We start from the raw sequence: 26,371 nt of genomic DNA on the forward strand, positions 1-26,371 counted from the left end.
ACACACACACACAAAACTATTTCACTAGGTTGTTTATGAGATTCAGATGTGATGAGGTGTATGAAGTACCTGACACTTAAAAGCTCATAAATGAGAGTCATTATTGTGCCCACTCTCTGCCCACTTTGCAGCCAGAAGCATCATGGGCAAACCCACGCCTGACTAAGACACCTGCAGCACTTACAGACCCCAGTTGGCTCCATTACTGGCAGCTTTCTGGGGTCATCCCCCTCTCCTGCACCCGACCCCGTGCCCCACCTGCAGATGCTTACACCCAACTTTCTCTCGCCCTCTGAACCCACAGGGGCCTTCTGTGTCCCTGGGCCTTTGCATGTGCTCTACCCCTGTCCCTGAGGAATGCCATCCCCACCTGGGAAGACCCAGCACAAACACGACCTGCCCTGTGAAGGTATGTGGCTGGCGTGGCAGCTACTGACAACTGTGTTCCTCAGCATCGAGAGCTTCCTCCCTTTCCCCATTTATCATGCAAATTACTTTACACAGGTGTATAAGTTAAACTGAGTTACCGGGCCCAATTCTTTACCCTGCTAGAAGACTGTTCTATGGCCCCATTGCCTTGGAGCTTACCACGGCCTTCTGGAGCGCAGAGAGCACTCCTCACCTCTTGACTTTGAGTTTAGCTGTGTGATTTGTTTTGACCAATGGGCTTCTCCCATGGCCACAAGGGGACAGTGCCAGGTGACCCTTGGAGAACCAAGCACAGAACAAAGATGTATGGAGTAGAACTGGATCAAATCTACAGCTTGGAGGCAAGCCCAGCTGAGCCCGGCCTAGACCAGGTGACTCCACTGCCCTTGCTCTCCGTTGACCTGCAGATATGGGAGCAGGACAGAGGCATAGAGTTACAGGTGCCTCATTACACAGCATCACTGTGCAATAGCTACCTGTTCTCTCACCTCTTTTTATGACAAGCACGTGTAGGATAGAGACTGCGTCTCATTCCCTCTGCCTCCCCAGCACAGCACAGGGCTCACAGTTGAAGGGGCAGATGTTTTAGAAGGCTTTGTGAAGTTACGTATCGCTCATTTCAGCCACTGGGAAGGAAAGATAGAACTAGGAGATCTAAGCAAGATGGAACCCCCCCTGGGAAAGCTAGGGGTTAAGACCACGGGTTCTGATCAGTGGACACCCCAGGCTTAAATCCCAGTAGCTTCCCTAAAGGCTTGGACCTCAAGTAGAGCTGATAACAGGGTGAACCCAGGACTGTTGTCGGGAGATGGAGATGAATTAGTGCAGGTAAAACTCTGGATATAGTGCCTAGTACGTCATCAGCCCCCAAAATGCTAAAATTGATATGGCAGAGACATGCAAACTAACCCAAGAACTGCACTTAATGATGGTAAGAACTGGAAAATACTAGTTAAGAGAAATATCCTTTGGCCAGGGCAGTTTTGGAGCATGGACTATGCAGCCTCCTGCCTTAGCACGAGGGAAGGAAGAACGGCAAGGAAGGGGAACAGAGGTGAGCATGGTATTCATGATGGCTGGGCTTTGGGCCCATTATCTAGTCTCTCCCAAATTTCCAGAACTCTCCACTTTGCTCCTTTGATGATTCCAACCATAGATACCACAACTGTGAGCTTAAGGAATAAAATGTTTCTGGTGTTAGATGTATTCTGTGTCCTCATGTAACCAGAGGCAGCAAATCCAAATGTGCATCCTTACCGTTAACCTTTTCCTTAGCCAATGGTCTTGAAATTGGTCTCATTATTATAGGGAAAACCTCTACTTTCTATATGTCCCTAATGAACTTTCAACTTTTTAAATTTCTGTAAGCAAATAATAAAGGTAAATTGGAATCAGATAACCCATGCAATTGATCTAAAAGAAGGCAGGAAAGATGAGGCAAAAGTAACAAAGAAGAGATGAAACAAATTGAAAACAAGGAGCAAGATGGCAGGTTTCACTTCAACTTTGCTAAAGTTTATATTAAATGTAAGTGGTCTAAAAAATTGAAGTGCAGAGGTTATCAGATTGTACAAAAAGGCAGGGCACAACATATGTTGCCTGTAAGAAACCAACTTTAGATACAAAGCTACAAACAGGTGAAAGGGATGGAAAAAAGTAAACCCACCGAAATAAACTCGCTGAAAGAAAGCAGAGTGGTGGTATTAGTATCGAAGCAGACCTCGGAACAAGGAATATTTCCAGGGATGAAGAGAAATTCATTACAATGATTAATAAGGCCAATTCATTAAAAATAAAATCCCTATTCTATAATAGAGCTTAAAATACAAAAAGCAGAAACTTATAGAACTGAAAGGAACAAATCAAATCACAGTTGGAAACAGAAATTTCCAAATTATTATTTATTATATTTTATGAAATACAAAACACTTAAGTCTAAATCCCACAAAAGATGATCAAGATCTATATACTAGGGGATCCCTGGGTGGCGCAGCGGTTTGGCTCCTGCCTTTGGCCCAGGGCGCGATCCTGGAGACCCGGGATCGAATCCCACATTGGGCTCCCGGTGCATGGAGCCTGCTTCTCCTTCTGCCTGTGTCTCTGCCTCTCTCTCTCTCTCTGTGACTATCATAAATAAATAAAAATTAAAAAAAAAAAAAGATCTATATACTAGGGCAGCCTGGGTGGCTCAGCAGTTTAGCGCCGCCTTCAGCCCAGGGCCTGATCCTGAAGACCCGGGATCGAGTCCCATGTCGGGCTCCCTGCATGGAGACTGCTTCTCCCTCTGCCTCGCTCTCTCTCTCTCTCTCATGAATAAATAAATAAAATCTTAAAAAAAAAAAAAAGATCTATATACCAAAACCTGAGCTAAGAGAAATTAATGACCTAAATAAATGGAGAAATACACTATGCTCGCTCATGGATCAGGATTTGAAGAACTTAAATTGATCTATACATTATATGCAATTCCAATCAAAATCCCAGCAAGTTGTTTTTTAGTAGAAATTAATGAGCAAAAATAAATTTGTTTTAAAGAAAAAAGAAATTAATGAGCACATCCGAAAGTACATATGGAAATACAATGAACATAAAGTAGTCAAAACAACTTGAGAAAAGCCCAAAGTTAGATTTACACTGCTGCTCTAGACTCTGATATAGGACAGAAAGCAAGGCTGTGTGGTACTGGCATCAAGAGAGATAAAGAGGTCAACAGAACAGAACAGAGTCTAGAAACAGACCCACACATAAATGGTCAAGTTTTTGCAAAGGTGAAAGACACATTTGATAGGGGAAGAAGAGTATTTTTAACAAAAGGTGCTGGAAAAACTGCCACATGCAGAAAATTAACCTTGATCTACACCTCATACCACATGCAAAAGTTAACTGCATCCAATCTTAGACCTAAATGTAAAACCTAAAACAATTAAACTTCTAGAAGAAAACACAGGAGAAAGTCTTTGTGATCTTGTGGTTAGGCAAGGATGTCTTAGATACAATATCAAAAACACAATAAATAAAAGAACAGATCGATAAACTGGATTTTTTAGAAGATTTTATTTATTCATTCATGAAAGACACAGAGAGGGGCAGAGACACAGGCAGAGGGAGAAAGCAGGCTCCATGCGGGGAGACTGATGTGGGACTCGATCCCAGGACCCCAGGATTACACCTCGAGCCGAAGGCAGATGCTCAACCACTGAGCCACCCAAGCATCTCGATAAACTGGATTGTTTAAATCAAGTACTGTAATACTGCCTTGCTGGGCTTACAGTGTGCAGACTACAAGAGCCCAAAGTCAGGGGGAGGGATAAACGGAAATACACTATTGCCAGGGTCCTGCATCTTTCTGGAGTAATTCAATAGTAACCTTAACTAGGTTGCAAAAAAGTTAAAGATGCACACCAGGATCCCTAGAACAACCAGAAAAAAATTATGGTTCTTTCCATGGCCCCAGAGGAAAAGTTTATGAAAATACACTAGGCAAAAATACAGGACAGCAGCGTCATACCAAGGGTATAATCCTAAATATATAAATTCTTAATATAGGGGTGCTCTGGGTGGCTCAGTTGGTTAAGCAGCCAACTCTTGATTTTGGCTCAGGTCACGATCTCAGGGGTTCTGAGATCAAGCCCCACCTCAGTCTCCTTGCTTAGTGGGGAGACTGCTTGAGGATTCTCTCTTCTTCTCTTTCTGCCCCTCCCCCTGCTCACACACTCTAATAAATCTGAATGGAAGGAAAGAAGAGAAAGAAAAGAAAAGAAAAGAAAAGAAAAGAAAAGAAAAGAGACGAGAAGAGAAGAAAGAAACAAAGAAACAAAGAAAGAAAGAAAGAAAGAAAGAAGAAAGAAAGAAAAGAAAGAAAGAAATCCTAAATATATAAAAGGAATAGGGGTGACTGGGTGGCTCAGTGGTTGAGCGTCTGCCTTCGGTTCAGGGCGTGATCCTGGGGTCCTGGATCGAATCCCCCATAGGTCTCCTTGCATGGAGCCTGCTATGTCTGCCTATGTCTGCCTATGTCTCTGCCTGTGTCTCTCATGAATAAATAAATCTTTTTTTAAAAAAGGAATATAAGAAGGCCAAAAGAAAATATGCACTCAGGGGTGCCTAGGGAATTCGGTCAGTTGAGCATCCAACTCTTGGTTTCAGATTGGGTCATGATCTTGGGGGTCCTGAGATTGGCTCTGTGCTCAGTGGGAGTATGCTTGAGGGTTCACCCTCTCCTTCTGCCCCTCCTTCTCCCCCCTCATGTGCTCTCACTGTGTCTAAAAAATAAATCTTAAAAAAAAAAAATCACTCATGTGGATGATGAGATTATGGGGTAGTTCTTTTTTTTTTTCGTTCCATGCCTAGCAAAAATGTTCACAGAGAGCACGTGTTACTTCAGAGGGAAAAATGCAAAACCAGAAAATGAAAGAAAAGTGAGTGGGAGGGAAGAGGAGAAAAAAAAAAGCACAAGAAGAAAAAGAGGAAGAGAGAGGGAGCGAAGAAAAACACATGGTGGGAATCTCGCGGGGTGGACAGAGGAGGGAATGGTTAGCGGGGCACTTGCAAGCCAGGAGGCCCCCCCCCCAACACCCCGTCAGGACATTGTTAAACATAGGGTGATGGCTGCCAGGTGACTTGCCAGGACGAGGCAGCCTGTGAGCCTGGAGCAGACGAAACCTATTCGCTCAACAGCCCGCACCTATAGCTGCAGAGTCCCTGCTCGTTATGAACCGAGGGCAGACGGAAGCATGCTAACTATGAACAGCAATCAAGTCTACCTCCTGCAGCCGTGCAAGTGTGTGAGCAGCAGATGAAGCACCTCTGGTGCACACCCACAGCCTCAGCAAGGTCTTGGGGTAGCCCCCCTATTTCCCCGGACCTGTTCCAGAGATTCATCAATATGACGGAGTCGGGGAAATTTCTGGCTCCAACTCCTTAGAATCGGACCTCTCTGAGTCAGTGCTGCTGACCAAGACTGGACGGGTCAGCGGAAGGGAAGGTTAAGAAGTTCCCATGAATGACGTGAGCTTGCTCCATCTGTAGAAAGAGCCAACACTGGTGGGGAAATGGCAGCTTTCTACACAGAAAGAGGTCTCTAGCTTCCCAGAAACCTTCATCAAAACAGAACGCCATAAATGTACAAACTTTCCGAAGTTAACTGTTCTTTATGACATTTCCCACCAGTAAACTGAAGTCATCTGAGAGAGCACTGGCAACTTGGCTTCCACCCGAGGTCTCTGTGGAGCACCTGCTGATAGGGAGGCTGATGGGTCGATTATTCAGGAGAGGAGGGTAGATCAGTCACATATTGAAATTCTGCAACTAATCAGCAGAAGGTAAGCTATACCTGGAAGGCTTCAGAACTTTATTTTTTAATTTATCCTGGCTACAAGGCACCATAAAAAAAGGGAGTGTGCTTGAATCTTTACCAGAACACTTCCTTGCTGTGGGTCCTTGGGAAAATCACTTCCCTCCTCTGGGCCTCACTCCTCTTGCCTGTAAATGAGGATGGTAACCCTGACTCACCTCCAGGGATGCTGGGCAGATAAATGAGAGAATTATGAAGTGTTTAGTAACTGCTAAGTGCATAAGGGTGAGTGTGCAACTACGTGTTTAATGAGTGATAGCGCTTACTATTAATATTAAAAATAAGAGATTCCCGGCTGTGCGTGCTTGACCCAAGTGCATTTGCTCCCTGGATGACTCACACTCTGTTAGCAAGCAGAAGGAAGGAAATAATAAAGATGAAAGGCAAAAATCAATGACACTGAAAGCAGAAAAATAGAAGAAAGCAATGAAACCAGAAACTGGTACTTCAAAAAGACCAGTAAAATTTGACAGACTTCTAGCACAACTGACCATAAAATAAAATTAAAAATAAAGAAAAGAGAGAGAAAGAGAAGAGGGAAAGAAACAGGACCAACATCCAGAATAAAAAGGAGCTATCACTAGACCACACAGACACTAAAAGGCTAATGAAATAATAGTTTAAGCACCTCTGTGCTTAAGCACTTCTTAAACTCAACAACACAGACGAATGGGAAAGATTCCTGACAAACCACAGATTACCAGAACTCTTGCAAGGTGAAACAGACCATTGGAGAATTGGAGAGTCCCTACATCTATTAAAGAAATTGAACTCATAGTTAAAAACCTTCCAGGGGTGCCTGGAGGCTCAGTCAGTTAGGCATCTGACTCTTGATCTCAGCTCAACGTCTCAAACTCAGGGTCATGAGTTCATGCCATCCCGAGTTGAAAAATAAAAAATTAAAATTAAAAAACCTTCCAAACAAGAAATCCTTAGGCCCAGATGGTTTTACTGGTGAATCCTACGAAATGTTTCAAGAAGAAACAACACAGTGTCTCCCTGAAAATAAAAGAGGAAGGAATCTTTATCAACTCATTTTCTGAGAGCAGTACTATTCTGATACCCAAGCCATATGAAGACATACAAGAAAAGCAAAGTGGCCAGTGTGCATCAGGAACACAGACACAAAAATCTTCAACAGATAGTAGGAAATTGAATCCAGCAATATATAAAGAATACAACACACCATGACCAAATGATGTTTATCCCAGGATTGCATGGCTGGTGAAGTATTTTTAAAAAAGTATTTAATCAATCAGCATCCTCCATATTAATAAACTAAAGAAGAAATCACTATCAAAATTGGTGCAGAAAAAATGTGACATCCTTTCATGATAAAAAAAAAAAAAAACTCATGATATCCTTTCATGATAAAAATGCTCAGGGATCCCTGGGTGGTGCAGCGGTTTAGCGCCTGCCTTTGGCCCAGGGCGTGATCCTGGAGACCCGGGATCGAGTCCCATGTTGGGCTCCCGGTGCATGGAGCCTGCTTCTGCCTCTGCCTGTGTCTCTGCCTCTCTCTCTCTCTCTCTCTCTCTCTGTGACTATCATAAATAAATAAAAATTAAAAAATAAATAAATAAATAAAAATGCTCAGAAACCTGAGAGAGAAGGGAACTCCGTCAATCTGACAATGGACATTTTAAAAATTCCTTACCTAGCCTTATAACTGATGAGGAAAGGTCAAATGACCTCCCTTAAGATTGGAAACAAAGCAAATACATATATTCTTACCATATTCCTATGCTACATTTTACTGGAAGGTCTAACCAGAGAGAGATTGCAAGAAAAAGAAATCACTGGCATACAGGTTAGAAAAGAAGAAACCTAACTATCCGCATTTGCATACATCATCGTCTATATAGAGACTTTTATGGAACCTATGAAAGAACAATAGAAATAATGAGTTTAACAAGGTCACAGGATATGAGGTCAACAAACAAAATACAATCATATTTCTATATTCCTAGCAATAGGCAATAACAGAAATCCTGAAAATAATACCATTTTCAATTATTCCTCAAAGTGAAACACTTAAGTATAAATCTAACTAAACTTGTATATTACTTCTAGGTCTCATCAAAGCGCCAATGAAAGAAATTAAAAAAAAAAATAAGGCCTAAACAAAATGAGAGGGATACTGTGTTTTATGGATTAAGAAGACTCAATGTGGGGCAGCCCCGGTGGCGCAGTGGTTTAGCACCGCCTGCAGCCCGGGGCGTGATCCTGGAGACCCTGGATTGAGTCCCACGTCGGGCTCCCTGCATGGAGCCTGTTCTCCCTCTGCCTGTGTGTCTCTCTCTCTCTCTATGAATAAATAAATAAAATCTTAAAAAAAAAAAAAAAAGACTCAATGTAATTAAGTTGCACATTCTCCCCAAGTTGATTTCTAGGTCTTGATACATTTCCAAACAAAATTCCAGCACACTGGGGATCCCTGGGTGGCTCAGCAGCTTAGTGACTGCCTTCAGTCCAGGGCCTGATCCTGGAGTCCCGGGATCGAGTCCCACATCGGGCTCCCTGCATGGAGCCGGCTTCTCTCTCTGCCTGTGTCTCTGCCTCTCTCTCTCTCTCTCTCTCTTTCTGTGTCCTTCATGAATAAATAAAATCTTTTAAAAAAAAATTCCAGCACACTATTTGTAGACAGAAGCAAGCTAAAAGTAAAATCAACGTAGAAAGCAAAGAAAGACAGAAAATAATTCTGAGAAAGAAGACTGAACTCACCCCGCCCAGTCTGCCCTTCCTCTGGGCTCCCCCACCCACAGGTCTTGTTCTGTAACCCAAGCACTCACACTACATCCCTCCTATTCCCTGGGCCCAGCTTCCTATCACTGACTGTGAACTCATCAAAATGGTCAAAATTCAGAGTTGGTTCAAATTCTCACCTCCTTTCACTTCTGATCTCCCCATAACTACAAATCAAACCTGCCACTGAATTGGTGCCTCAACTGATGGTCTGAAGAGTGAATAAATACACTTGAAACTGATTCAAGATCTGATCCTGATAATGCTTAATAGTGGCTGTGGGGCAAATATTTGGGGTGGGGAGAGAGGAGGGGAAGAAAACAGGTTTGTGATGGTGGAGAGACTGGTCAGAGCAGCATGACCCCCATACCTCATCTGCACCAGTACAAATTCTCAGTACAGATGACTCCTTAGCCATTTAGGGTACTAAGAATAGACTGGCGAAGCCCCTATAGTTATTAAGTATCAATTAGGATTCAGGCTGGAACCATCCAGGGTTTGGAAAATTTTTCAGATTATTTTCCAAGTGTTTGATGAAACCTCAAAGATATTTTTCCCAGGCATACTTTCCCTAGAAGTTGGAAACCCCTAAGTATTTAAAGGAGAATTTAATCCTTAGGTTTAGTCTTTGTTTGTGCTGAGCTCATCCCAATGGAACGGCACACGATGCCCAAAGGCTCGCACACCCCATATTTGAAACGTGCAATTAGACACTTGCGCTTCAGACGCACGCAGTGAATCCCATGGTCCTTCACAAACCAGTACATGAATTCCAAGAGGGTGTAGACTTGGCAGATGTGTTCCCGAATTACTGGAATCAAAATAAGCCCCTTGGGTTGCAACAAAACCAAACTGCAGGTCTTGGGGAACCAGGACCCTTGGTCTTCAGGAAGTGGAGGACAGGAGGGGCTCCAGCCATCCTGGGCTGGCAACTCAAGCTTGGAGACACAGGAGCACAAAGTATTTTTAAACTTAGAAAGTAAAAAAGACCCATTGTAGAAAACTCGGAATACATATACAGATAGATTTTTAAAAGCAACCTACAAAGACAACCACTGGTGATGCTTTTAGATGAGGGTATTTGCTTTCAGGGTTTTGCCCCGGGCTTTGGGAATTGGCTCTCAAGGTGGCAAATGTGTCACTGAAAGGTGTGGTGGAGCTGTAAGGGCATCGGTGGTGGCCCCTCCGGGAAAGGGAAAGCTGCAGGCACAGGACGCGGGTGGGGCTGCCCTCCTGGTGGGCAGCCGGGATGGAGAGGGGGCCAGCCTTGTCACTCAGGCGAACTTCATCCACAAAAAGTGGACATCACTCTGCCCGTTCCACAGAGGCTGTGACATCAGAGTAGGAGGAAACCAGACAAGAGAGGAGTTACGCCACGGTGGACACAATGTGAGGCTCTGCAAAGCAGCACTAGCTAAGCTTCATTTTCCTTGTTTTCAAACAGGACTAATCCTGCCCCACCGCCCCCTCGGATTAGGAAGATGTGCGGATTAGGAAGATGTGCGTGAAGACTCAGTGTTACCTGTTTAGCCTAGCATTGGATTACGTAGCATGCCTTCAATAAATGGCCAACAGGAAGAAAAGGGTTTTATATTGTTCTGAACTATGAGAGTTTATCGCTTTGAGAATAACCCAGTGGCAGATACAGCATTATTAAAACTGGCGCACTCTGGTCGATTTCTGTGAGCTTAACTCCTCCTACCGTGAATTTCAACACAATGTGACTTGGAGCATATAAAAAGGATTGCACTGGCCCTGCAGTGCATTTAAAATCGTGACCGGAGGGGATCCTTGGGTGGCTCAGTGGTTTGGCGCCTGCCTTTGTCCCAGGGTGTGATCCTGGAGTCCCACGTCGGGCTCCCAGCATGGAGCCTGCTTCTCCCTCCTCCTGTGTCTCTGCCTCTCTCTCTCTCTCTGTCTATCATAAATAAAAATAAATAAATAAATCTTTAAAAAAAAATTGTGACCAGAGCCCCATGACTGGCATCCTCTCTCACAGCTGGTAGGTGTGGAAATCGGTACAAGTGTTTCGGAAAACTGTGTGGCAGTGTCCACTAATGCTCAACACTGGCCCACGCCAGGCCCTGCACTTCCCCTCCTGAGTGCGCACCCCAGAGAAACAAGCACACGTGTGTACCAAAGACAAACAGGAGAATCTGCAGAGCTTTATTCAGTCCCTCCATCTACAGCAGATGCAGCAATACACTGAGGTCCAGTCATACAGTGGACTACTCAGCAGTGCAAAGGGGCAAGCTACTAGAATAAATGTGGGTTAACTTTAGAGAAATAACACCAAGTAAAAGAAGACATGAAGAGTGCATACTACATAATGGCATTTGTATGAAGTCCCAAACAGACAAAATGGTCTCTGGCAGCAGTCCTCAACCAGGGGTGACTTGGGCCATGCAGGGGGACATACTGGGTTGTCACACCTGGGGGAGGGGGTGTGGAAGCCAGAATGCTAAGCCCCCTGCAATGCATGGGATGGGCCAACCACAGAATGACCACAGTGCCATGAAGCGTCAGAAACCCAGGGGCCCTGGGTAGCTGGGAAACTCTACATAGTCACATGGGTGTGTAAATTCGCAACAAGCCACCAAGCGGCACATTTCCAAGCTATGCGCTTGCTCCCTCCCTTGCTTGCTCGGGTGTTTGTGAGCCCTGCCTCCCTCCCTCTCCAGCGCAGCACAGCCTGGCTGTCGCCCCCACTTAAGTAGGACGGGACATTTCAGTCAATGTATCACTTTTACTCAAGTGAAATTAAAGGGCTGGGTTTTGGGGTATTCCAAGGCAAACACGAACCATATGAACATGCAGACTCACGGTAGCCACTTCGTTCTGTTTCTCAATACTTTCCAAACCACCGCCGTCGCAACAAGTAAAGCACAGAAGCGTCTGGAGTTGACGCTCCCCCCTCCCCCCTCCCCAAGATTTTATTGCTCTGGCACCATTGCCTGAGAGAGCTCATCATTTCCGTGAAAGGAAGGCCTGCCTCTCTCCATTTCTGCTGAAACAGACGCAAACCTGCTCAGGGGTGTCCACGCTTGGGGGGGGGGGGGGTGGTGTTGTTGAAAGACCCAGTGTGGGTCATTTGCTCCATGGGCTGGGGAGGGGTCACTTCAGAAGAGCCAGCTTGCAGCTCGAGTTCTGAGCCAGGACTTAATCCCATCCAGTCCTGGGCAAAAGGGGGCCAGCGATGTGCCTGCCAGACCCGACAAGGAGGTCCTGCTGTGGCCACTGCTCCAGGAAGAGAGTGCTGAGGCACTGACCCAAAAGGCAGAGGAGCCATTGGTCCCATTTATTCATATTTTTTCCCAATGAATTTTATTTTCCCTTTGATTCATGCTCTACACTTTCACCATTAAGACTAACAGTACCACGCGGAGAAAGGTTTGGTGGTGGGAGAAAAACACTCAGGACTCAAGAGGACACGTGGGTTTCTTTGGGCACCATGGACATAAACCACCCAATGCCCCAATAAGAGAAAACCAGCAACCACTTGCTTGTGAACAAGGAACGTGCTTTCAGGCCAAGTAGATGGACACCTCCAAATTGCAAAAATGAGTTTCTAAAATGCAAACCATACTTCAGATACGGAGATTTTCAGAATTCACGGAAGCTACCTCCAGGAGAAATAGTGATGAGGCTCTTCCCTGCAGAGATTAGGGGGTTAGGGTTAACGAAGCTGGTTTCTGTGGCTGGTGGCAACCATTAACAGGCCAGAGCTCTGACCTGTGGGCCATGGTCAACACTGCCTCACAGAGGACCCAGCCACCCCAGGGCCCCTGGGCCCATGCCCCTCCCAGCCTCCTTGCTCGTATTCCTCTCCTCTCCTGCATCTCCTCCTCCCTTCCCACAGCCTCAGCCTTTCTGTGCCCATAATTGGTCCCAACACAGAGTTAAAGCACATTTTAAAGTGTGTGCTTTGTTTATAGAGTGAAATGCGTGCTTTCTTCTTGTAAGCATAAGTTGAAGATCTTTGTTTATTTGAAAACAAATCTTTGGTTGCTCCACATCTTAGGTTGGACTAGTCTTTGGTTTATTTTTCCTGTGCTCTAGTGACTTGCTTTTTTTAAAGTCCCATTAAAACTTTAAAGAAGACTAGACATAAAAAAAGAAAAGAAAAGGAAAAAAAAAAAAAAACCAACACACGAGGCGTGTGTGCAGCCAGCCCTTGCCTCTGCATCTGAACCCAAGGAAGGCAGTGGGAACAATAAACCGTCTACGGAGCTGTTCAGGATGACTTCCCCGAGGCAGCCTGTGATGCGGTTGCCCACCACCCACTCACACTATTTTTTAGTGGAAATCTAGCCAGCAGCAAACGTCTCTCTACCCTGGTGGGCTCTGACCAGGCAGGAGACACTGCCCAGCTGTCTGAGCTGGAACAGAAGCACCCAGAACTGACAAGATAGCAAAACTGAAATGAGGGAACGAGGAAAGAGTCAAAGCCGGAGGCAGGTCAAAGGCAGAAGTTCAAATGTGAGTTGTGAGCCACAAGATCCTGGCCACAAGCCCTGTAGTGACCCTAGGAGGGCCGCCAGTGTCCTGGGCTCACTGAGCCCCAGTGCCACCCCTGGCCATTTCACAGACCAGATGCTGGGCCACCACCCCAAGGTCCCGTAAGTGGTTAGTACAGGGGTAGTTTGGAAAGCAGGCTGGGCAGCTTCGGTAATCATTATTCTTTTTTTTTTTTTAATGCTACAAGCATTGAGAGCTCATGCACGTGTTCCCTTCCATTTCAAGGCCATATATATCCACTGGCTTCTGCCATTCCTGCTTACTCCCCAGGGCTGAGCTCAGTAAAGCAGGGCAGGCCGAAGCGGGGAGCACCCGCGCACAGCACAGACTCTGGAGCCAGCCCAGCTGGTGCCAACTCCCTGGCTGCATGATACAGATACAAAAAGCACTTGAGGGGTCGCCAGGGGGCCAAAATGTCTGTAAGAGCTCAGAAGCAGGGCTGGTCCCTAACAAGTCTAAGCTACCATGAACATCTTAAAAAGAAACAAAACCAAGCCCCAAGCCATAAGAGAATCAACGCCTGAGAGGGGAGGGGAGGCGGGGTAGCTGCAGAGAGGTGCTGAGGTGGCGGTAAGCAGGAGCACCCCAGGGTGACCACAGAGGACACTCCAGGGATTTGCTAGTCCCGGTACCCAGGGGTCACTATCAGCAGCCCAGGTGGGCGGCTCCATCTGACTGTGCTTCCCGTACTAGGAGGTGTGACCCAGTTGGCAGAGTGGATTTGAAGCCATAGGAAATAGGATATCATCCTAGAAAGCAAATGTCACTCATTTGCCAAGGTAATTTACACTTTCCAAAATTAGAACACATTTCTTGTCACTGCCATCACCTGCTAGGAGGACTCACCTGCTGGCCTCAGATGTAAGGGTGGGTATCTGCTGGGAAGTTAAGCCACCAACTTGTTCACCAGTGCACACAGGAGTATGCCACTTTAAGCTGCATGAAGCAAAATAAGCAGAAAAGCAAGCTCAGCTCTAAAAGTGTCAGAAGCTACTCAGACAGCCATCAATGACTGATTACCTGTGCAAAGACAGACACGCAGATCAGATGGTGCGGAGGTCCAGAGCCAGGCTCCATGGATGTAAACGAGGACTGACTGAGGGCAGAGTCAATTCTCAGATCAGCAGTGAATCCACATCTTACATGAGAGGTTTTCAATCTTTTTTTTTTTTAAAGAGCAGAGGAATAATCACTAAAAATCCCCAAATTCTCAGAAAATATGTAAAGTGGTTTGCTTTCTTTAAAGGACAAGTAGAAAACCCAAGATCAGTTCACCAGACCCAATCCCATAATCCCTGGGTGACCCCGGACCCTGAAAACCTCACAGAAGGCCGACAGCGGAGACTAAGACACCTTCTGGATGCATTAAAATGCTAAAACAAAACAAAACAAAACACACACACACACACACACACGCAAAAAAAAAAAAAAAAAAAAAAGACAAAACAAAAAAACAGTGTTGAGGCTTCTCTAGTTCCCAAATGTGCCGAGAGCAATGTAGGCATTCCTCAAAGTCTGTCCAGGAACTCTTCAGATGCACACACGTTTATTTAGTGTGTTTCATACAGAATAAATGAAGCTCCCCTAATATTTTACTTGTTAGAAAATAAACAGTAAACTTTTCCAACAAATGACAAACAAGACAAAGGGCAAGCACTTAAATGGGAATCTCAGAGAAAAGTGGAGTTTATAAACAAACAAGAATATCTTTAAGACCCTCTGTCGGTGTAGAGTCCTGGTGTGGAGTCCTGGAGTCGACGAAACAAAGGCACTTCACAAATACCACAGCCGCCAAGACTGAGAACATTTCCTTTAATGCAAACACAGGGATTTAAAAGCTTGCATGCCAGTTGTTTCCAAGGAAAGATCACTTGACAAAATGTTCTTGCATTCAGCAAATCAGCAAATGATCCCAATTATGATCAGTGTACAGCAAGAGACGCAACCAGGTCTGTGAAGCAGAAGGTGTATGCAACTGGGGGAGAACCATGTGTAACAACTTCTGGAAGTGAGGAAGCCCCCCACTCACCACCTACAACAGGGTGCCCTTCCCATGGGGGCAGAGAGCAGACAAGTACATGAAGGGGATGGAGCGCTTGTGAACTGGTTCATTGTTTACTCCTCAAAATTCAGAACAAACATTACCACAGAGTGAAGCCAGGCTAGAAGGTCAATTTCATTTTCCAAGCAAATAAACTTTTCCCCAAAAGATATAAATAAGATGGGAATGGTCAGTCCAGAAGATGAATAGCAACACTTAACACACACACACACACACACACACACACACACCCTAGGAAGCAAGAGAAAAGGCTTGCTGAAGGAAAGCCACACCTGCTTAGCAATGTACTGGACTGGTTTTAAATGAAAAACACGACGTCACATGCACAGTTGGCTGTAAACAGGTGATCTTGCTGGTCATCAGCTATTTTTAAAAGTCCCATTTTTTTAAATGTTTTCCAACTCCAATGACAGTCAAGAAACTGGTGAAACGGGCATGGTCTTCACTAAGGACAAAGAGCCAGAACAGTTAACAGGAAAGCCTTGGCTCTTCCATCCGTCCCGAGGGACTGAACAGACCATCAGATCGGTGTACCCAAGCTGGCACACCTTACTGATAATGCACATTTGTTTGACGGCTGTGCAGTAGTAAACCCACTGGTTTATTTGCTTAATCCGAAGCATCCCATTTCGATTGCAATCTTAGCTTCCTAACTAGTTGGCTTTGTCAAGTGCAAGCAGCCTATGAGAGCAATAAATAGAAACTTCCACTGAGGGAGGGAAAGACAGAAGATGGCACATCTGCCAATCACAAAGTTCTTGCTTGTGTTGCCCATGAATCAGACCATGAGGATGTGACTGAATGTGCTGAGAAATGAAAGCAGAATGCTTCCATAAGCCCCTCGGGCAACCGAACTGTTTGTTACAAATAGGACAATGAGATGAACGCCATGTGTCATTCTGAATGGAACTCACAGTACATGGTGCACTCTCTTGGCTACTGGGCAAACATACCAACCAGATAAGCTTCATGACATCCTTCCCTGTAGGAGAACTTCCAAGTCTTGTTAGTCATCATTGACACACTAAGGAAAAACCTCCCTGTAATTCACTTTCAACAGTCCCCTAGCATTCGTACTGGTTTCAAAGATGCCTGTAAATACATGTCAGGGTCTACTGAAGGGAAATCATTGAATCTGTATCCCTAACACCAAGTTTAACGATTCAAGTGCTCAGTGTAAATGACCCAACTATGAAACTTACAAAAATACTGAATATTGCAGCATAAAATACTGAGTTCAAACCCTCAAGAGCAGATAACACATAAATAACAATTCACCTGGTACCCTAGAAAATGTTGGGTTCACTAGAATGACCTTATTCTCTCTCCAGGGGTCCATTACTCACTCCAGGGACAAAATGAGAACTCTTGATTCCAGGCTGGCAGGCTTCCCCTTGCTACACATATCCTGTCCCTTTGCAAGTTTGCCCTTCTGTCTGTGGCTGGGTGTGCTGATCTGAGGAAACACAATAGGGAAGCTCCACCTCTGTCACATACACACACGATTGGAGGTAGGTGGTGGAGGGTTCCACACGCCTCCTCTTTCAAGCAAAGCTGCCCACATCTTCCAAACCAATGACATATGCACACAAAGGGTAACAGAGGAGCCCTTCACTGGCAACCAAATGGCTGAAAAGTCCACTGTCCCACAGCAGATAGCAACCTCAAGAGTGGATGCAGTACTGCTATACACTGTACACTGACCAAGACGCCTAAGGCCCTACTGGACTGACTCATCTCTACAACTCGAGAGACTGGAGATCTTTTACAGTTTCTCAATACCTCAGTCATTTCCAAGGGATTTTGGCCTAGATGAAATACATACCTTAGGAGCCTGAAGATTACATACCCATGAATGATACCTGAAGGGACATTTTCTCAGCTAAACACACAGGATGTGTTCTGAGACTTGGAAGCAGGTACCAACAAAAATGTTCTTTTACCTCTTGTTCCCGATTCCTGGGAAAAGGCATTCTCAGGTCAGAGGGCCTTATTCTGGAGAGGGCACTAGTCTGCCTTACAGGGGACAGACAGGCCAGCAACAGAGCCTCTTATCTGCTAGGGGTGAATGACCAGCACAGGTTACAGAGGCTAGATGTGTTTCTGGACAGCTAAGCCATTCACACAGCCAGGGACATGCCCTGGATCCCAGTATCACAACCCAGAACTCAATGAAGTACTCTACAACAGGGCTTTCTTCCATTTTGGCAGGTGAGGGGTTGCTTACCCCAGAGTGAATTTGGACTCCACACACCACGTGTTCCTAAGAACTGTACGTTATTTTAATGAGAACCTAACTATAACTTGGCAAGTCAGCCAAGCAAATCAGAGTAGGATGACCAGTAGATGATAGCACTGTGACTTGAGTGATCTCTCAATGTGTGTGGCACAAGGCTATGATTAAGAACACAAGCTACTAAAAGAGCTTAGTGAAAAGGCTCCAAACAGGTAAACTTGCTTCTCTGGGGATCCCAGTACATTACCATGAACTGTCTGCATAGGCTGGAGGCAGGGGCACCATGGCAACCCACACATGGCCTCTCTCCTCTCTGGGAAGGCTTCCTTTCTACAACCCAAGGGTGGCATCCGAGTCGCTGCTAAGGTGCCCCAGCAGCACAATGTTCAGCCACAATCGAAAGCCACTACTCTGGTGATGCTGACCACACTGGGGACAGAACAGCACAGGGACACTTTACCTCCCGTTCTGCTACTAGAAGATTAAAAAAACCCCATTTCCCCAAATAACTAGTAATTAATGTTAGAGATACTAAACAAGCACACAACCCAAGTCTTGGTTCATGTGGTTGGAGGGCTTGCTGTAATTCTGGAGGTGTCCTGGTGCTCACCGAAACTCCAGCGACTGGAAGAGGCATCTACAGTCAAAGAAACACCACGTACAGCTTTAAACCAACTTTGTGATTTTTATTGATGGGCGACAACTTCTGTACTCCTAGAGATCACTAAACTGTGTACAATTAGAGACGCAGCATTATAGAAGAGTAGACAGCAGAATTAAACAGAGCGACTTAGGGAAATATCAATCTTCATTATTTTGCCCATTTTTCATTACGTGTACACAGAAGCATGAATGCAATTTGAAATCTTTTAATGGCAATAAAGTTTACAATCACCCATCTATGTGGACTAACATCTTAACTCCAAATATCTGATCTGCAATGTGTACGTAAGCAGCTTCTCATCGCACAATTATTAAAATGTATTTTTCCTGTTAGGAACCAGCAACTTATTTTTTGTATTTATGTTTCTTTTGAAGTAAGAACTATTTCTTCTTTGATAACTGGCTCATTTTTATCATTATCAAAAACTAAAGGGTGGGAAGGAAAGTGTGATGGATTAAAAAATTTATTTTTTAAGGAAAGATAAAATTCATTTTCACAAATTTACAAGTGTTGCTGGTGCAGGATTTATTCTACTAAGCAATTAGACTGGGAATCAAATGCAAGTCCCCCTTCTTACTCAGGAATCAGCATTATTTCAGAAACATGGGTTTTGTGTATTTTCTTAAATCAAGCGACAGTCTGTTTGAACCGAATGATTTTGATTTGGAAGGTAGACGTCAATGTGAACTGTTGCGCACAAACCTCGAGGCGTCTGCTTTCCATTCTAGCCCATTTCTGCAAAGGAGAAAGAGTTTCTCTCTAGAGAGCCGCTAAAGAGAGGGAGGAAGTCAGAGGGAATCAGTGTCTGCAAGCGGGCATTGGGCACACAGCGCACAGGCGGCTACAGCAGGTCCACACGGCGGTAATACAGGAGGTAGGCTGTGCGCTCCGCAGTGGGCTTCACCACTTGGTACTGGTTGATCACCTTGACCGCCTGGTCATCGATGCGCAGCCAGCCGTTGAGGCCAATCTGGAAGACGTCTGTGGTGTAGTGGCCACCCGTCGCACTGCTGCCATGGTGGTAGACCACTGCGAGAGAGGGCCCACAGGCGCCCTGGTGAGAGAACTGCACACCAGCAGCTGGGAGCACCCACCTGACAACCTCCCCTCCACCCCGCCAAAGCCATTGTATGTGACACACTTTATTGAGGCAGGTGGGACAGAGATGTCACTACACAAGGGAATGTCATATAATCAAAAATCCTGCACAATTTACAAGAAAAAGTCACATGTGTGTATTAATGACATGTTTAAAATGTTTAATGCCTCACAAACAAAAGAGATGCCAGTTCAGTGGGGCTGTCCTACATGCCAGCCTCTCAGGTGAGGGGCTGCCCACCATTTCATATCCATCGCTGAAGAGAGTACATGGGGACGTAGTACAAAAGACCCACAGAGCTGCCAGCAACGCACACTGACTAACCTCCAGAAATGTCACCCAGAGACCTAAAAGGCTCATGCCTTTGATCTAGCCAATCCCACTTCTATACTGCTCTTAAAAGATCATGTAAATCTCAAAGATGTCATACTGGTGAAAAAACAGAAAAACCTAAACACTCGCACTAGAAGGAATAATTAGTGGGTCATATCACAATAAGATGGGCAGAGCAAAAAGAGTAGGGGATGTGGGAATAGGCTTGTGAAAAAAACATGAAAACACAAGAACTCTAGGTTTTCTGTGACTCTCATCACAATGAGTGACCGCACTGGCCACAGGAGGGATAAATAGCAGGGCTGTGATGTGGGCAGTGTGTGCAGCAGTCCCACTGACAAGGCCCTAGTCATCACCCCTTTTCCATTTGAAAAAAGTGCTAATTTTCTATGTTTGTTATTAACAAATAATGCCAGAATAATAATAAAAAATATCACCTGTTATTTACTTAAAAAAAATTCTGGGGCAGCCCAGGTGGCTCAGCAGTTTAGCGCTGCCTTCAGCCCAGGGCCTGATCCTGGAAACCCAGGATCGAGTCCCATGCTGGGCTCTCTGCATGGAGCCTGCTTCTCCCTCTGCCTGTGTCTCTGCCTCTCTCCCTCTCTGTGTCTCTCATGAATAAATAAAATCTTTAAGAAACAAATAAATAAAAATTTAAAAAATTCTGTAATTCAATCAAGAAGCCTTAGGCAAAGGCCTAAAACAATCATTGGAAAATCCAGTGAAGTCATCTAAAGACACCAAAGGCTGTGTCTTCCCCTCTGTGAGGAGGAGGGCTGAGAGACGCAGGCAGCAAACAGGAGCCTGGGTGAGGGAAACATCCGGGGGCCGGCAATGTGGCCAGGCAAACTATGGGCCACCACCACAGGCAAAAAAGACAGGTGACTGGAGAGCCACAATACTTGGCTGGTGGGAATGTCACTGGGCTCTGGTGCCTGGGGTCCCCCCTAGGTAGGGGCCAGCCCGCTCCAGGCCTGTGGCCACAGCTAGTAGAAAGTTTCAATAAATGTGTGAGGGTCAATAAACGGTAATGTTATTTTAAATTACAAATAGGCTCACCAAAGCCAACACAAAAGAAGCTAGAAAATTCTAAAAGAATAGAAAGCACATGTGATTGTTACAAGCAATGACTACCAAGAGATACAAAACCTCAAAGGCCCAGAAGACTCAGGCTATAAAAAAGGAAGGAGGATGGAGGGAAGGACAGAAGGTGCCAGGGGAAGTGCTGGGCCAAGAGATAAGGGGTGTCAGGGTCCCTGTCCTGGGGCTGGGGGTGCCATCGTCCCCCCTCAGAGAGCTCCAAGCCAGTGTGCAGCAGCCCAGGAGCCGGGGGCGAGCCAGCGCAGTGTGGAAAGCCATGTGGCGGAGCAACAGCACAGACTCGCTCACCATCCCCCACAGGGAGAATGACTGAGGCAGGAAGGGTCACACCTCCAACCACCCAGCACAGTGGCCTCACATTCACACGTCTAACTCAAAGACAGTAATGATGCCGAATGAGGACTGGATCCTGCTTAGAGCCAAAAATTCTGTCCTATTCCAAACATCGAATGTCAAGACAAACATATTTCCAAAGATTTACTGAATTATCAAGTCCATGGGGACACCAGTAGAGGAGTCTATTCTCTCTGTTAGGTGGCATTTTATCACTACTTTAATAAGGAAATAATATACAAATTTACTTACCTGCAAATAGCCTATAGGTTCTGTGGCATTTAAAATTCTTATTTTTAACCCCTGGAGAAAGCAGTTCTGAAAAACAAAATACCAACAGCTGCAATCTATAAAAGCACTTAAAGAAAGTCTCAGAATGACAGAGCAAAGAGATGACAATGGTCCCCATTCACATCCGCCACCTGGCAGACCAGGAAAACCAACCCCACTGTATCCCCTCACGTGCACAAGCCCTGCCTGTGGTGGGGGGTGGGGGACCAGCCTCATGGTACAGCAATGCACATAACCAGCAACCAGTCCGTTCAGAAAGAATATACCGGTCCCAAGGAGCTCATGCTAGAAACCCCTTAAAAGCAGATATTTGGAAAAGAAGAAAGCTGCCCGCTTAGAAATAAAACAGCCCCAGGAAACCTAAGAACGAAATGTTTTACACATAAGACCACAAAACTTGCACTGTGTGACAGTCCGACGATCTCACCAGAGAGGCAATGGCCCATCAGCTGGGCAGGTGGGCAGCCCTGTCCTCGGGGGCCCCCGGTCCCTCTGCAGATGGACCCTTGTCACAGCCATGAGTGGCTGGTCCCTCCCATCCCCCACCCACAACCCACACCAGGGTAGGGTCTCTGGTCCTCCCTTAACTCATTTCTCTTTCTAGAAAGCATTTAAGGTAGCAGGTGATCTAAAAATACATCTAACAAGAAAAGATATAAACATAAAATCCATCTAGTCAGTCCAGACAGGTAATCTGGGCGTGAGGGAAGCTGCAGGAGTACAGGGCACAGGCTGCCCTGTTGGGCTCAGCCTGTGCTCCTCATTCCCTGACAGCCAAGGCACAACAGCATGGACGACCCAGTATATGATTCTCAGCTGGCATTCCTTCTCCTTTGGTTCTCAAATGGGATCAGGAAAATGTGCTGCCTTTGAATGAAGCAGTTCAAAGTGTGAAGGTGGATGGGACAATACCCTGGGACAGGAGTCAGAGCTAGCAGCTGAAGACTGGCTATGGAAATGCAGCTCCTCTGTCTGGGATTCTGGTCAGCAGGCTTGGGAAGGAGTGGAATGTGGCAATACTGTGTGGCAGGGATGGAAGACGAGGGGAAGGCAACAGCTTTGTTCCTCTGCAAAACCCAGAGATGACATTCCCACAATCTCTTTCCTGTTTCCCAGTTGACTAGAACAAGCCTCTAGTTTGTTCCCAATCAAGCCCAGAACCACACAGCATCTTTTTCACGAATCCTGAAGCTTTCAAGGAAAGTTTTCCTCTTTAAGCTGTGCTTTCACCAAGACAACCTGAACTTGAGGCTTTGGTGAAAATCATTGATGCTGCTGAGCTCTGAGTACCTGACAGATGCTTGTGGCAGAGAGAATGCCACTGATCTGACCCAGTGTCACTGCAATGTGAGGTTGGAGGGACCCCCAGTGGCCTATGGGCAACATTCTCTCACTTCACTGAAAAAGTTCATTTCACCAGGCTGTTCTAGGCAGTTAACACTTAGTAAAAAGAAAATTGTTTTGTACCACTAACCCATAAAACATTTCTAGGAAAATGGTGCTCACTTTGATGAACAAAAATCTCCTTTTTCTAACTTAGTAGGATTATATGGTTTATTCATTTTTGCCTTTATTTTTCAAGAGCTACTTTGGTGCCAATTTTAATACCAAGGTCTGTTGTAAGTTGAGAAATTTAAAACCAACAAGTCATGACAGAGAACTTCCTTACTCTCGACATTACAGAGAAACGCTAAGAGCCATGCTCACTGATTCCCAGGAGAACTGTCACCATGAATGCTTTCGCTCCCCACGTGTGTTACCTTTACTGATTTCCAAGTCCACAGGATATTCAATATTTTTTATGAGCTTCTGGCATCCACCAGTCTTCTCGTAAACAAACCGTTTCAGGTGCAGCACAAGAACAGGAGGGAGCTTCTCCAGAGTTACTCGTCGGCTTATCTCCACCTGAGGCACAAGGCAGAGCAGGACAGGACACACCTCACTTTACACACTTCATGCAGCAGATGCATACCTGTCACACAAGGCCCCCCTCTGAGGGCCCATGGCCTGAGGTTCCAGGGCAGCACTGCTCAACCCTTGCTGGGTTCAGGGAGCTTCTGATAATCTAACATTCTGCTCAAGGGCCTTTTGAGAGCTACTGACATTCCTCTGAGAAAAAAGGATACATCCCTATAAACACAATTGCAGAAGATCCCATGGATCCCTGAGCCTGTGGGTGAACTCCATGTTCAGAACCTTTGTTTTATGACATTCATGAACTGGCACAAAAATTTAAAAACGAACTTAGCAGCAGTATTTTGCATTATGTATGTATTAACATGCTTTCTTTAGTAAGTCCCATAGCATTAATCAAACTAAGGCCAGAGCTCGAAATGGGTGTTCTTAATAACCAAAAAGCTATCAATTCTAGCCATTAGTTTTTATAAGTTTCAGTTTTATCAACTTATATGCTCCTTACATGTTTTCACAGGTCTAATGAATGCTGCTTTTCATTAAAACACATCCTTGCAAACAATTCTTATTCCCCTTGTTTACTATCCTACTGCTCCTTGTACTTATTTTTTTTTAAGATTTTATTTATTTATTCATAACAGACAGACAGAGAGGCTGAGACACAGGCAGAGGGAGAAGCAGGCTCCATGCAGAAAGCCCGACATGGAACTCGATCTCGGGTCTCCAGATCACACCCCAGGCTGAAGGTGGCGCTAAACTGCTGAGCCATCAGGGCTGCCCATGCTCCTTGTACTTATAAACACTTTGATGCTTCCTGTATTTATATGAAGGATACTTTTGGTAGAAATATTTGTTTCAGTCACAATCCAAAAGAGATAAGAAACCAAGAAAGCTTTCAGAAGACCACATACACATCTGGATGGAGGGATCTTAATGGGCACCTGGCTTCCTACCCAGATTCCGATCCCAAGGGTGGGACCACCCAACATGTCTCCAGATTCCTATCCTGTGTCTGCAACCTGGGGTCTCCATAGCCAACAAGAACATGTGAACAATGAAGAAGTGTGGCTACAGCTCAACAGTTAAAAACCGGGATTCTGACAAGTGATCTCCAGCTCCCTCATTTGTGAATCGAGAGTTGGACAAACGTGTCTCTAGGATGCTTCTCAGGACTGGCAACCCAAGATTCTGACCTCAAGCTTTCAGGCAATTAATTAAGTGGCTAATCTGAAATTCTTCTGTGTGTTTTCGGTTTCCAGACAAACTGAGACACTTTTCTTCGCCCAAGAAAACCAGACCTTTTCTATACAGTAAGTATTTTACATAATATTTTCCCATGCACCTTCATCATTCTCCCACAGGAAAAAAAAAACCTTATGACCTTAAAATACAGGAACATTAAACTCAGTATTTTAGAAAGTAAATTTAAAAGAATTCACATTCCAGAAAACGTGATACTTGCTCTTTCCAGATATTCCCACCCCATACAAGCTGTCCAAAATCTTCCTCTCTCAAACATCTGCTTTTCTGAGTGTTTTCGCTCTTAATCTGGTAACACACCACCCTCATCATGGAGTGTTTCATTTTCTTCAAGGCTCCACCAAAATGCTTCTTCTCTCCTGCATCCTTCCTCCACCTGCTATCCAAAACGAGCCACCTAATCCACATCCTCATCTTCACACTCTCCCCAGCTATCTGATCTGTGCCCTCCCCAGAGTCCACAGCTAACTGCAGCAGGAACAAGAAAGAAAAACTGGCAAGTGAGCTGGCTTTCTCACAGCCTGGAGAAAGGTGGAGAGCTGCCCTGCAAGGTTAAGTGCTTACCAACCCCTATGAGTGGCCACAGGAGAGTGAGCAAGGAGAGTGGCACAGGGGCCAGGACAACGACTCCACCTTCAGAGCCACTGCTGCCACAGAATGAGCCAAGTACACAACTCAGCCACACCAACCAACCTCCCCGAAAACAAATACCCACTTTCTCGCTCATTAAGTTCCACCACCAGACTGCGCTTATTCCCTTAAGCCAAGTGCCAAGAATCTGTCTCTCATTCCTACCACTTTTATGTTTTAAACAAAATTGCCCATGGGGAGCAAGTCAGAAAACACGGTGAAGGACTGGGCGTAATTATGTGTGGATCTCCCAAGAGGGAGATCAGCCATGCAGGAGGCCCCAGATGAACTGAACGTCTCCACGTCCTCCTCTGCTCTGCTCTCCTGGCACAAGCTGCCCGACCAGGGTAGCTCACACCGTAAGGTGCTGGCACTCTCTACTCCTCGTGCCCCTTCAGCTGCCACACCCTGCCTATTCACATCAGGCTCCCCAGGGATGCTAGAACTGTTCAAACAAGTGCTACCCATACCTTAGCCTGCATTTGCCCGCACGGTCTTGACAAAGGAGAAGACCCCTTCGACCATGGAGTGGAAAATGGGTGTCAGTTGGCACATCTGGATCCCAGGAACCAGGAAGCTCTCCAAAAGCAGAGTGTTCTCCCTCTCTCCTGACTTGGCTGACAAGCACACCCCATGAAGCTATCTGCTTCCCCTCACTCCTGAACACTAAAAGACTCAAAGACTTTTATCTTTTTCAGATCAAATTAAAGACTAACAGGCATGAAAACAGCTTTCTATTTTTCGATGTCCCTGAAACCCCATAATCAAATGCAAAATAGATACATTTGGAATCTCTTTTCTATCCCAACTAATCTCATCAAACTGTGCTCTGACATCAGGGCTGTAAAGAGAAGCTATGTGGCCTCTGTCAGAGGTAGTACTGATGTTATCACATCATGATTAGACTACCAGAAAATTAAATGCAGCTCAGGATAAATAATCCAAGCGATCGTTATCTTGGGTTACATGATTTAGAGGTAAAGGAGGTTGGCTGGGAGCATCTGCTTCAACCATTTCATTCTAAAAACATGGAAACCCTCTGTCTAAAACAGGCAACAGGCTTAAGAGGCAGACCGTGGTGCATTAGCACAAATGCTCACGATCAGCTATGAGTGTACCTCTTGTTTGGTTTTCGTGGTATAACCCTGGACAGATTCTCTTGCCACCAAGCTCTCCAATGCATCCTGGACCGTACGGATCCTGTCAGACTGGATGTCCAGCTGCAAGGTGAAGAATGGCTGCAAAGTGGCCGACTCCTTTGAACTCTGCTGGTAAACCACAGACCTGAGAGGCAGAGACAAAAACAGACAACCGTCAGAGACCACTCCTTCCCACTCTCCCTTAAGATGATCCAGCAGCAGAAGAGGCATTAACACTGAAAATGAGATTGCTCAGAATCATTT

At 45.4% G+C, this 26,371-nt stretch overlaps 1 protein-coding gene across 1 annotated transcript in view; it reads right to left on the minus strand.

The window, feature by feature from the left end:
- Window positions 1-18,008: 18,008 nt before the first annotated feature.
- Window positions 18,009-26,371, minus strand: part of USP10 (ubiquitin specific peptidase 10) — a 72,579-nt gene continuing 64,216 nt past the window's right edge. Inside the window, exons 11-14 of the mRNA XM_038538136.1 lie at window positions 26,087-26,252; window positions 22,925-23,069; window positions 21,126-21,191; window positions 18,009-19,036 (exon numbers count right to left, since the gene is read on the minus strand). Of these exons, the coding sequence (XP_038394064.1) occupies window positions 18,849-19,036; window positions 21,126-21,191; window positions 22,925-23,069; window positions 26,087-26,252 (565 nt within the window). The 3' untranslated portion in view covers window positions 18,009-18,848. The remainder of the gene's footprint in view (window positions 19,037-21,125; window positions 21,192-22,924; window positions 23,070-26,086; window positions 26,253-26,371) is intronic.

Source organism: Canis lupus, chromosome 5 (assembly GCF_011100685.1).
Source record: "Canis lupus familiaris isolate Mischka breed German Shepherd chromosome 5, alternate assembly UU_Cfam_GSD_1.0, whole genome shotgun sequence".
Classification (NCBI taxonomy): domain Eukaryota; kingdom Metazoa; phylum Chordata; class Mammalia; order Carnivora; family Canidae; genus Canis; species Canis lupus.